This window comes from Akebia trifoliata, unplaced genomic scaffold (assembly GCF_017979445.1).
Source record: "Akebia trifoliata isolate Shusen 1 unplaced genomic scaffold, ASM1797944v1 Contig00310, whole genome shotgun sequence".
In the NCBI taxonomy this organism is placed as follows: Eukaryota; Viridiplantae; Streptophyta; class Magnoliopsida; order Ranunculales; family Lardizabalaceae; genus Akebia; species Akebia trifoliata.
The window spans coordinates 36152-48711 of NW_028236957.1; the positions used below are offsets into that span (position 1 = coordinate 36152).

General features: G+C 32.3%; 1 protein-coding gene across 1 annotated transcript; it reads right to left on the bottom strand.

The window, feature by feature from the left end:
* Positions 1 to 7054: 7054 nt before the first annotated feature.
* Positions 7055 to 12032, bottom strand: LOC147381656 (uncharacterized). Its single transcript, XM_086430117.1, has 6 exons — positions 11826 to 12032; positions 10188 to 10295; positions 9365 to 9446; positions 9144 to 9188; positions 7397 to 7494; positions 7055 to 7148 (listed from the first exon to the last, which is right to left on the bottom strand). Exons 3-6 carry the CDS (start codon positions 9416 to 9418, stop codon positions 7070 to 7072), a joined length of 276 nt encoding a protein of 91 aa, XP_086286243.1. The 5' UTR covers positions 9419 to 9446; positions 10188 to 10295; positions 11826 to 12032; the 3' UTR covers positions 7055 to 7069.
* Between the last annotated feature and the right edge of the window lie 528 nt (positions 12033 to 12560).

Below are 12560 nucleotides of genomic sequence, written 5' to 3' on the forward strand. Positions count from 1 at the left end.
CGGATTTCAGCTATCCATTGACACCCCTACTTAATTGTGAAAATGTGTAATTACGATTCCACCCCTTAGCAATTTACCCGTACACCCCCTTACTCATCTTCCCCTTTTACGAATTTGAAGCGTAATTTGGTATAATTTGAAGTGTTTGATAGATGGAGGTGAGTTTTTTTATTTCATTCGTTCTTTTTGAATTGTTTTATTATTTTGTAAATAAACATTGGAAAAACATTCATTGGTATAATTTGGTATAAATTGATATTTGCTATAATTTGGTATAAATTAAGTGTTTGATAAAAGGAGGTGAGTTTTTTTTTGTCATGATTTTTTTTTTCATTGTTTCCTTTTGAATTATTTTATTATTTTGTAAATAAATAATATAAGAAAACTTTGATTTTATCAAATATTGTTTGCACCAAAAGTTTTTTCCAAAATTTCTAGTTTGTTTGGTATGTCTTTACTGAATTTCTTAGCATTTATTTGGTAGGTGTATACCGAAACAAATTTAACACGGGATTTATGTGAAAATTGGGTTCAATATGACTATATGAAATGTTACAAACTATTTTCGGCATTTAAATATCGAAATAGCAATGTAGAAGTCAGTAAGTACTTAACAAAGGTGAATTATACCTTTTGGTAGGAATGTAGCCAACAATATTGGAATTCTCTTTGGTCCTTATTTTTTGACTAGTGATTGTGTATTCCTATTTTTTACGTTTTTTTTTTTTTAGGTATCTTCATTTATTGATAATTTATCTGCAGATGTCACATTATTTGTTAACGTGGTAGGAATAAAAAATTTACATTATCCCTAATTTCCTTCAAAAAGTACAAATAACCCTTTTATTCTTTATAAAATATAAAAAGAATCCCTAAAAGTTAAAAATGGCCCTACACCTAAATTGGTCCTATATATTAAAATAGTCTTTTTTGGCATGGACTTAATTTATTGTAGATAAATTTAAGGATAATTTAGTAAGACCCCCTACAAAATAGTTAAAATCAGGGTCACCCCTTATAAACTGCAAGATGTGGTCTACTCCTTGGATTTTTGTTGACAGTTACCAATAGGGGTGCACATGGTTCGGATTGGTTCGGATTTTGGTAAAATTGGAATCAAACCAAATATGATCGGTTCTATAAATTTGGGATCGAACCAATCCAATTACCTTATAGAACCGAACCAATCCAAACCAAATTTGGTTCGGATCGGTTCTCGGTTCTCATACTTTCCAAATAGAAAAACAAGTATTTTTTCTTTCAAAAAAGGAATCATTTGGGTCAGATCATAAATAATACCTATTTTTAAAATGAAAATGATTTTATGATTAAATTATGACTAAAATCTATATAAATTGAAAATTAGAGAAAACTCAATGAGACTAAAAAAAATTACAATTTTAAAATTGGTATTTTTGATGGATTAGTGAGAAAACTAATCCATAAATGGTAGATTAACGAATCCAAACCTAGATTCGTATAGTACATTTTATCTAACAAACACGGCATAAAGGTTCTCGTAAAAAAACAATGAATCAAACTCTTTGAAAAAGTTTTTTCATAAATAGGTTAATTCATTTGAGAGTTGAAATAGAACTTTATGTACATTTTTTATGAGTTTTTGTTAGAAAAAAATAGAGGAGATAAAGTTGAAGATTTTGATGAGTTACCTCTTTGTAACATATATATATATATTATATAATAGATACTTCGGATTAGTTCGGTTCTCGGATTGGTTCAGTTCTATTATACCCCTAATCCGGAATCGAACAAAATCAATCGGATTTTTTTATATGCAATCCGTACCTGAACCAAATCATGCTCAATCCGAACCAATCCAATCCAAAAGGCTTCGAATTGGTTCGATTCTCGGATTTACCCAATCCAATGTGCACCCCTAGTTACCAATGTTTATTTTGATGATGTCATCATTTTTTAATACCAAAAAGATCCTTCTACTTTTTGTTTTACGAAAATGTCATTCATAACACTTTCCCTTTAAAAAAAAAGTATTTTTGTAACACCCCTTGCGAAATAAGCGAAATTTGGGTTATTCCCTCTTGAAATGCATGTGGTCTTATCCCCCCTAGACTTTTGTTATAGCGTCCCCAAATTTTAACACTCATGATTCTATGCTAAAATCCAAGGCACTAAATAACACTATTTAAAGATGATATTAGTATAAATAGGTAGCACAGTGACAAAATGATAATAGAGAAGTGGAATATTAAGACAATTTGGATTACAAACGTGATGACATAACCATAATTTAAGCTATTATTACTTTTTTATAATCTTATAATAGGTAAGGATATTTTATTAATGTCTAACCAATTAAAATAACACAAGATTATATTAGTATGATTGATGGCACACACATACATGCTATCATCACAAAAGATAATCAAACAGTGTAGACACTCCAATCTGAATGGGCCCAGTGCAAAACGACCCAAAATTGTGTTTTAATTCAAAAAGGGCTCAAAACCCTAAGATATTTGTTTTTCAATTCAAATAAAGGTTCCAATGAACTTATAAGGTAATTTCAAAAATCTTTTCATCAAAATATCTCTCAAAACCCTAAGCCCCTCACTCCAACCCACCATCAATATCATTGCAAGCCCACCAAAAACACCCTTTACCCTAACTCATTCTGGTCCTAGGGTTACCCCATCTAATCAATTTTAAACCAATTCCAACCTAAACCTAAACCTAACCCTAACATAAACCAATTCCAACTTAAACCTAACCCTAGCCTAAGTCAATTCCAACTTAAACTTAAGCCCAACATACACAAAAACCAATTCTACACTTCTACTCAAACCCAAAATCAAAACCACATCCATGATCTCAATCAATCACCACAAAAAGAATCAATGATCATCAAGATGGACACTTGTCACCACAACCCACCTCCCTAAATCAATTTACCCAACCTGATATCATCATTAATCCACACCTCGTGTCATAACCTACTCCCATTATTTTTTCTAAACCCTCATAACAAGCAATTCTCATATCATTTCTCCTTAATCAATTCACCTAACTCATACACCTCCATACCTTTTTGTCATGTGTCACCATATCCTTCACCATTCTAAAATCAAAATACCTCCCCCATTTGCATAATCATTCTTCCAACCAACACCCAAACCCCTTAATCTTGCCTACCACTCAACCCATATGGATTGAGAGATCCAACCCATATGAGTCAAGTAATCCATTTCAACCCTTTTTTACCAAGTTAACCCTCCTCCAACTACAAATTCCCTATACCCCATTCATAAACCCCAAGTCATTTACCATCATTTTCTATTTTCACCCCATTTTATCCTTAAAAAGTCCTTTTAAAAATCTATATAAACCGACCATTTTCTCATAAATCTCCCAATGATTGAACTTCCTAGTTCAAGCTTCAACTCTCTCATTCTTCAACTCTTTCACCTTTCAACACTCTCATCTCTTTCAACTCTCAAAGGCCTCTCAACCCACAACCTCAACTCACATAACTCTCAAACCCACTAAAACCTCTCAACTTACTACCTTAACTCATTCAACTCTCAACTTAAAATCTATCAACTTCAATCCTCATACTACAAGTATCTCAACCCTGAAATTCTACATTGAAGTTAATATCGAGAAACACTTCAAGAATACAAAGAAGAAGATTCAAAAAAGAAATTCAAAACTTCAAGGTGGGTGTAGAAAAATAAGTCCCCCTCTCTTCCTTCTCCATCTCCATATTTTATCTTTCCCTTTTACCTTTATTTTTCATTTATTTTTGGAGCTTCACCTTCCTTAATATCTAAGTTCTTGTGGTCTAGTCACCATGGGGTCCCTTTTTTAATGAGGTGACCACATGATCTAGGCCCGAAAGGACTTCATGAAACACGAGGGATAAAGATTTCGATCTATTACTGGTGAGATAGCTAATCACTCGATGAACCCACATGGATTTATAGTAGCTAGAATGACCATTGAAAGGAGAGTTTCCTTCTACCTTCTGGTGGTTGTTTCTACAGCACATCCTCAGGATAGACATTAGCATAAAACTCAACTGCAACAGTAGAGGCGGTAGTAGAGGATTGATCTTAAAATCCCTCAAAGTTTGAATATACAAATTTTATTTTTATCAATTTTCTTTATTAGATTTTTTCAAAAAATAAAAATTGACCAATGCATAAATTACCACCTAAGGTGGAGGAAATATAGTGCCTAACACCTTCCCTATTTCCTAAATTGATCATTTACCTAGATCTTAGGTAGGCTAGTGCCAAATCCTTACGAGAGTCATAACAAAACTAATCTTTTAAAATAAAAAAAAAAAATTGAGTACTCATTCATACCCTGTTTTAAAAAAGAATGGTGGCGACCCTAAATCCAAGTAGAGATTGGGTTTTCAACAAAAAAATTTCATGTCTACAAACGCCTTATAGAGGACGTAAGGGAGAAAAAAATGCATAATTGCATGGTTGCTTGTTCATTTGATATGCTATTTATGTATATGTTTGTGCTGGTTAGGAAGGACCTGCAAATGATTCATGTTTGTTTCTCTATGTCATCGATGACCTTTCGTCTGAATTCCCACATCCACCACTAGGTAAAACCCCTATAAAATTATTTACAATTTAGTTTATGTATGACTTTTGATAATATGACATTGTTTTTGGCACACATCCTGACGCTCCTTCCTCCTTCTTGCTTATAGTAAAAAAAAGAAAATTTTCTAATCTGATCACCTTGTGACACTCAAAAACATGATCCAGTGCAATGGAACTGTAAAGGACAAAATTATATGAACTTGAAAAAAAAAACTTTTAAAATAGTTATTTTTCACCGTTGAATTTTATTTTTAAGTTTGGGTGCTCGGTAGCCATCCTTTTTCAACACCTTGGATCAAGCTCGAAAAAAAAAATATTTTTTAACATGAATAGTTTCATGAAATCTAAAAGGTTGTGTTGTTGGATTGTCAATGTGACAATCACTATGGGCCCAACGACCTTTTTTAAGATTTAAAATCTAAAAAGATAAATTTGTGGGCAACGTGCAAGAGAGAGAAGTTCTCTCTATTATTGATGTCATTCGTGCTACATGTCAAACGATTGTTGGCTGTGAGCAAACACGTCAGTGCGCATCAAGGGTGTGTGTCAAAAACGATATCATATTATCAGCACTCTTTACTCATAGTTAATTAGAAGAGTAATTTATTTCACTAGGAAAATTTTATTTGGTGGATGTTGAATACCCATTGATAGATGGGTATCTTGCACCTTATTGAGGTGTCTATTACCATCTACAAAAGTATAAGAGTAGTGCACGAACAAGTGGGAAGGTGGTCAGTCTTGAAGAATATGACATCCTATAAGTTTGAGATGCAACATGACAATAGTGTTGCATGTATGACATTATACAACTTCATCAAGAAAGAAGTATTGGAAGATCTAGAGTTCGCAATATATGATAATGATGACTATATAGATATGGATATCAAAGAACTCATGAGGAGAAGTAGTAACTATGATGGTAATATCCCTCAAACAATACCTAGACCATCGCAAACGTGCAGAAAGAAAGAGAGATACAATCATGATTTGTCAAAACAAAACCAATAACATAGTTTTAAAACAATGTTTTATTGTGGATTTAACAATGGTGTAACCAATTTGTAGTCATATATTATGTTCTTTTTAATAATTATTGTTCTTTGTTAATCTTTAATAAAGGTATTTTATTGGGATACATAATAGTATTGCACGCTATAAGCCTCATGTTCATATGATTGAGTGATGAGGATATACATGACCACCACAAAAGAAAATAATTGAATGATGTTTCATACATGCCCAACATGGGAGATAATGCAAGTTATAATATTTTTATTACTAATCCTTATTTTAAATGTTAACTTTTTAGTACAGAAACATGCAAGTTGTTTTATTTGGACTGATGAAACCAAAGGTAATTGAGAATAAGACAAAGAAGAAGAAGAAGAAGAAACGCGATCATTTTCTTTTATATGATGCAATTGTTAATAATATTGTACTGATTATAATTATTTTAAGATGTTTACCTTACTATGTTTGAGTATTCTGCTTACAAAAGATTCAATGCATAGATATGGATGATATTTATATTTTGGGATTAAATAGGTGATGTTGAGTATGTGAAAAAAATTCATGATCATTGTTTGTGAAGGCGATGTTGCCGAAATTTTGATTGTGTATTTAAATATAATGTATTACCATTTAGATAATCTTACCTTTTAATTTACTTATTTATTTATCTTATCAGGTAAAAATAAACATATAATTTTTTAGTTTCATAAAAGGGTATTCTGATCAATTTATAATAAGCTAACTTATGAGTTGTTTTTAGAGTAAATTCCCAAATAATTACCAAAGTTTTCGGTATCTCCAAAATTTTGCTAATGTTGACACAACTATCACGCTAATGTTGACACGACTACTACATAATATTGACAAAATGTTATCAAATTGTCAACTTTACATGATGATTTTGTCAACATTAACATGTTGAAAATACCATAAACTTTTATAATTATTTAGGAATTTACCATTGTTTTTATCAAACACTAAACACAGCAGTTTTCAATGACAGTATCGAACACAATTTTGACCCCACGCATTTTCTAAGCAATTCTGAGAGCTAACAGTTACAATTGTGTTACCAAATAGGCTCATAGTAACTCTTGTAAATTACTGTTTAACATATATGCTTCTTGATGTGGCAAAGAAAAAAAATATAAAATTCAATGTTATAAAAAGAAGTTCTACTCATAAAAAGAATGTGGGGTGAACATTATTTTTTCTTGATATGCAAGCAAGTTTAGCTGTTAGCAATCAGTTCGACAACTATTTTCCAATTGTAGATTACATTGCAGCTTCAACAAGACTTGCTCAAGTTCATGGAGTTACAAAAGATGCATACCTTCATATTCAGACACCCACAAAAAAAAGACAGCTTCATAAGTTACTCGAGCTTATTAGGGCACTAGAAGCTAAAATTCACCAAGTAAATAAACAAGACTAAAAGACAGTCATTCCAACCATCAAGATTCGGAGCTAAATTTTCGCCCAGACAACTTCTCACCTTCAAAAAGTATGTGATTTATAAGTCCTCGTGCAACACTATATAAATAAAACTACATTCAGAGTAAAATCCAATATCATCGTCACCAATTTGCATGTAATAGGAACAAAACAAAGGGAAGGTAGAAAGGGCATAACTAGAAAAGGAGTTGGGAGTTTTTTTGGCTCATTTATCATGACCCATAACACCTCTGTGATTTTGCAGCTTCATGTAGTGCACGATCTCCATGAGTATGAAAGTGCACATAAAAACAAAGAAACTGTAACTAAGGTGAATTGTAACTTACTCATCTTTCATTTTCTGAATCTTCTCTGGATCTTTCTCAAGCATGTTTTTCTTGAATTGCTGCCTCACCATATCAACCACGAGCTCAGTATTATTTTGCTGCATATTTTAAAAAGTAAATTGTTATATTTATAACTATTTGTTTCTTTTAAATGGAGGGGATTTGGGCATATAATCACATGGTACAAGATGACCATGAAAAGGGAAAACATGAGAATACATCAATGCTGAACAATTAAGACAAACATAAGCAAATATAGAGAAGATTAAAGATACTCTTCACTGTGTTATTTAATAGAGTTAATATTGGGAGATAAGAAAAATTAACTATAGAATGGTAAAAAATAGAAACATCCTGACGTACAAAATCAAAGTTCTTCGTAACTAACTGAAAGCCTCTCTGGGAAAAAAGGATGAGACATCTAACTTGAAGAAAACCAGGGGCAACGTTTTAACGTTTTTCAGAGACAATTACAGAGTTGGTTGAGGCAAACCGGTACTTTAGGCATTGATGAGTCCACAAAAACTTCAGTGCCTCGAAGTAAAAGTGAGCACAATTAGCATATAACCATTTTCTTTTTTTCTTTTTCTTTTTTGTGGTCTGGAGCACTTCCATGTACTGGGGCAAAAAAGCATCAGATTATAAATTAAAATCTAGAAACTGAATAAACAAACTTACCTGGCATTTTCTTCATTTATCCTTCTACAAAAAAATATAATTTGCATTCCAAGAGAAGAAAACATTATGAGAGGACACTTTCCCCAGAGGTGGAGGAACCTCCAAGTTGAAAAGGACATAATGCACAAAAGGGGAAGGGAGAAAAAACCAACCAAATACACCTAATAATCCACTAAAAACAGAACCAAAAATAAAAGGAAAAATAAAATAAAAAATAAGGATAAGATGAGGATGAAATAAATTTGTACGTATATTTGTATTTAATTTTCTGATGAGTAAATGTAATATTGACTTCATGTATCTAGCAGAAGCAAACATCAAAACCCTATTGCTTTAAAGCATGGCCATGACTACATTTGTATTAGCACCTGCTAAGGGACTACGGTTCAGCTGGACAAAGAGCTTGCCCAGGCAAATCTTTGACCGCATCACTCCATTTGAAGCACATGAGGGTAAGGAAGTTATTGATTTCATGAGGGTAAGGAAGTTAGGTACATTTACATTTTATAATCTGTTATTATTCCATTGTTCCACTCTCTTAATAATACTCCTAGATCCGTCAAAGAAGAGTAACAGGCTGAACCACCACTAAAAACCCACCTAGGCGCTTTGGGTGGGTTTGTAGCCTCTTTTTCACAAAGGTATTTCGAGCTTTGTCAACCTATCTTTCCTTCAACCCGGTGAAAATCATTACAATCATGAATCTTCTCATAACAATATCAAGATGTGTAAACAGGATAAGAAGCATCACTCTCCCACCATTACAACAAACAAAGAAACAATTAGTTTTATATTTTACAACTTCTTGAAACATTAACATTAAGAAAAAGATGGGCATGATAGTTCATAGTTGACAACAATTAAACAAACAAAATAATAAAATGGGAATAATTGTTCTAACACTTCCCTTACATCATTGGGTTTACTGCCGCTATCAACATTACAGAAGTTTTAAATTCAACTAGTCACATCTTGTTCTTTATTAAATTGAAGGAATCACATAATTCAAGAAAAACTACCAAAGAAAGAAAGAAAGAAAGAATGGGAGAGATCAAACATAATATCTTACCCGATGACCAACAAACTTAGCTCTTCTGAGGCACTCACGATAAAGCTACAAAGAAACAACTTTTAAGAATTTAAAGAAAATTCTAAAAGGAAAAAAAAAAAAAAACTGATGATTAGAATGCAGGAAAAAATTGGTGTAAAGTAAACACAAAGAGATTGTTCGTGTGTGCATTTCTGCATGTGAGAGAAATAGAAGAGAAGCACCGAAAAAAAAATACTAACCCTGATCACATTATTGGCTAGTTCAGGAGGCAATGCAGTCTGGAGGGAAGGCATTTTATACTATTTTCCTTCAAAATTCAAACTGATAAAAACAAGTATGAGTCCACTCATAAGAGAAAAATCCTTTAAAACCAATCAACATTAAAGAGAAAAGATTTCTCCACCAACTATTTGAACTTAATTCACAAAGTTTCTAACACAAGCATAAGTTAACTCATAAGAGCAATCCTTTAAAACCCATCCACATTAAAGGGAAAAGGTTTCTCCACCAACTATTTGAACTTCTTTCACAAAGTTTCTAACACATGGGCATACAACCATCAACCCAAACCATCCAAATTCTTGTAGTTGCATTTGAATTGGGTAGGAATTGAAAATCACCATGAACCCAAAACCCTAACCATCCGGCTAATGCTATATTGACTACTAGATTGGAAAGTTAGGATTTTGTTAAAATTTTGAAATTTGGTTTGTGACCAATCGAAAAGGTGGCCTAACATTTGCTACAAAAGGAGGCAATAGTTTTCTTAATTCACCCAATTTTATACGAGACATTTTATCAAACAAGTGGTGCACAAAAGATGATTTAAATTTTGCAAAAAATCAAAACAAGATTAGATTTTTTGAAGAAATTTAATTTGGATAAGTTATGCCAAAAAATTAAATAATTTACGCGAGGATCAATAGGAAGATAATAGTTTTCTTAATACACCAGTGAAGATAATTGTTGGAGAGAACATAAAAGTGCAAATCGGTGATTTACAAAATAAAACCTACATTAGAAAACAAATAAAGTTTAGGGTTTGTGTTTTGTACGATTTACCTAAGTTGTGGACTTAGATATCAAACCTGAAATGGGGGCGAATATATTGATGAGTGACTTTCCAAGAAGTGAGAAGAGGAGGAGAGTTTCAAGCTCCGTTTGATAACACTGCCAAAATTTGCTGTCAGATTCTGTTGTAAAAAGCTGAAACACTGAAAAGCTTGTTCGATAATCTTGTAAAAGTATTGTGTTGTTTACCAGAATTTGGTAATTATTGTTTGATACAACTGTTGGATTCTGCTGTATTATGGTAAAATGACCAGAATACCCTTATAAATATATAATTACACTAAATATATATAAATATATTAAATTTATATTAAAAAATTATAAAAATAATTATTTTAATTTAAATAAATTTTATAATTCTATAAAAATTTCAACAATATCTCCTCTTAAAAATGGACATACGAAATTTTCCTAATAAAGAAAATACATGCATAATACACAATCCAACATCCACATAACATCATATATACATAACACATCCACATAACAAGTCTGTAAAGACTTGGTCTTTAACATCTCGAGCGTTCAATGAAGTGGAGGGTTTGTGGCTCAGCTGCCCTAGCACATGTCCCACTAGGAGATTGCTCTAACCAAATTAATGTATTTTTTGTAAGAAGAATTTGTCTCTAGTCTAAGTAATGTATATTACAATAAAAATAACCCTACCAATCAAAAATAGTTCCTTTTGTTTCTCATTCATGTTCTTTCCTCTAGGTTTTCTTACTAGTTCGACATTCTCCAAAAATGTGGGTTTTGCAAGAAGAAGAGCCGTTGAATCCTAGGAGGCATTTATCTCCTTTAGGACATCGTGTTCAACATAAGCCTCGCTAATCGCCATATCCAATAATTTTGTACTTTTTTGTTCGGAAACCCTGCTCGTGGTTTGATTTAATTCATATAGGATGAATCTGTTAGTCCGAGTATATTGCTACTTCCAACATGAGCATCAAAATCTTATTCAATAAGTACTATTTTTTCCTAAATTATAAAACAAATAAAGTTTCAATGCTTCAAAATTAAACCCAAAAAAAAAAAGCCTCTACACCAATAAACGATTAGAACAATAAATGAACCTAATCTTATTCAATAAGTACTATTTTACAATAAATTAATTTAAGTATTTTACTACTAATCATCTCTAATAATAGTAGAGATTTACCGATAAAAAAATAATAATAATAAAGATTGATAAATCAATAACAAAATTTCACAGATTTGCAAAGCAAATATAATCGAAAAGATCCCAAAAAACAAAACAAAACTGAATTGTGATCAGCTCTATCTCTTACAATCAAACAAACAAAAATAAGAAAAATAAAAATCTGACCAAGTTTCAGCAATGGCGGAGAACTTGACGAGTTCAAGCTCATTCAAAGACGAAGAAATGGGAGTCCTTTCGACGGCTCTTTCGGTTTTTGGAGGTGTTGGTGGAACAGAAGAGGGATCGATAGAAGGTGGTTGAGGAATATCTGTGTAGGATCTTGTTTGAAGGATTTGAGAAGCTCTGAAGATCCAAATTTGTCGAGGAAATTTTCGATTAGGGTTTAGAAATCGCGAGAGCTTAATTATGAGGTCTTTGGAGGTGCTTGCTTATCAAATGGAGATCGATGAGAGAGAGAGAGAGCTCACCTATGTAGCAATAGAGTTAGATCGGGTTGCCTGCCGTCTTCGATGGCGTCGATCGGCGATGCCCGCCGTCGTCGATGGCGTCGATCGTAGATCACCTGCTGTGGTTTAGGTCGAACGAAGAAGTGAGACTGAGATCATGATTTTTAAACTCGGTTTCGTCTCGTTCATCTCCGATACCGAGTTGACGCGGATGACATGTATCGTCTCGCTCGACAATGAGACAATGGTTTTTAACCATTTAAAAAATCTGAAAAATTCTCAAATGATTACTATTAAAAAATAAAGTCAAAAATTCATAAATTTTTTTTTTGAATCATAATATACCTATCAAAATAAATAAATTAAACATGAAATTTTCCTCCAAAATCTTACTTTTTTTTTTGTTCACTTAGTTGAGAAGCCGAAGAAAAATCGATTTGGATAAAAGAATATAGGATTGATGACGTTTAACTCTTTTGTCTCACTTAACTCGGATGAGATTTTGAAAATCTTGTCTGATAAGTATTGTTTAACTCACAATTTATTCATTGTTGTAAGGTCTCATTTGTCTCGGACAAGATATTGGAAAATCTTATCCGAGACTAAGATCGATTGAGTTTTAGGTCATGGGACTTAAGTTGAAAATACATTATTTGATGAAGGGTATTACGATCATTTTACATGAGCCATTTTTCAAACGCAAATGTGAGAAGTGCATATAACTCGCTCGTCAAAAGCCACACACACAAACAAATC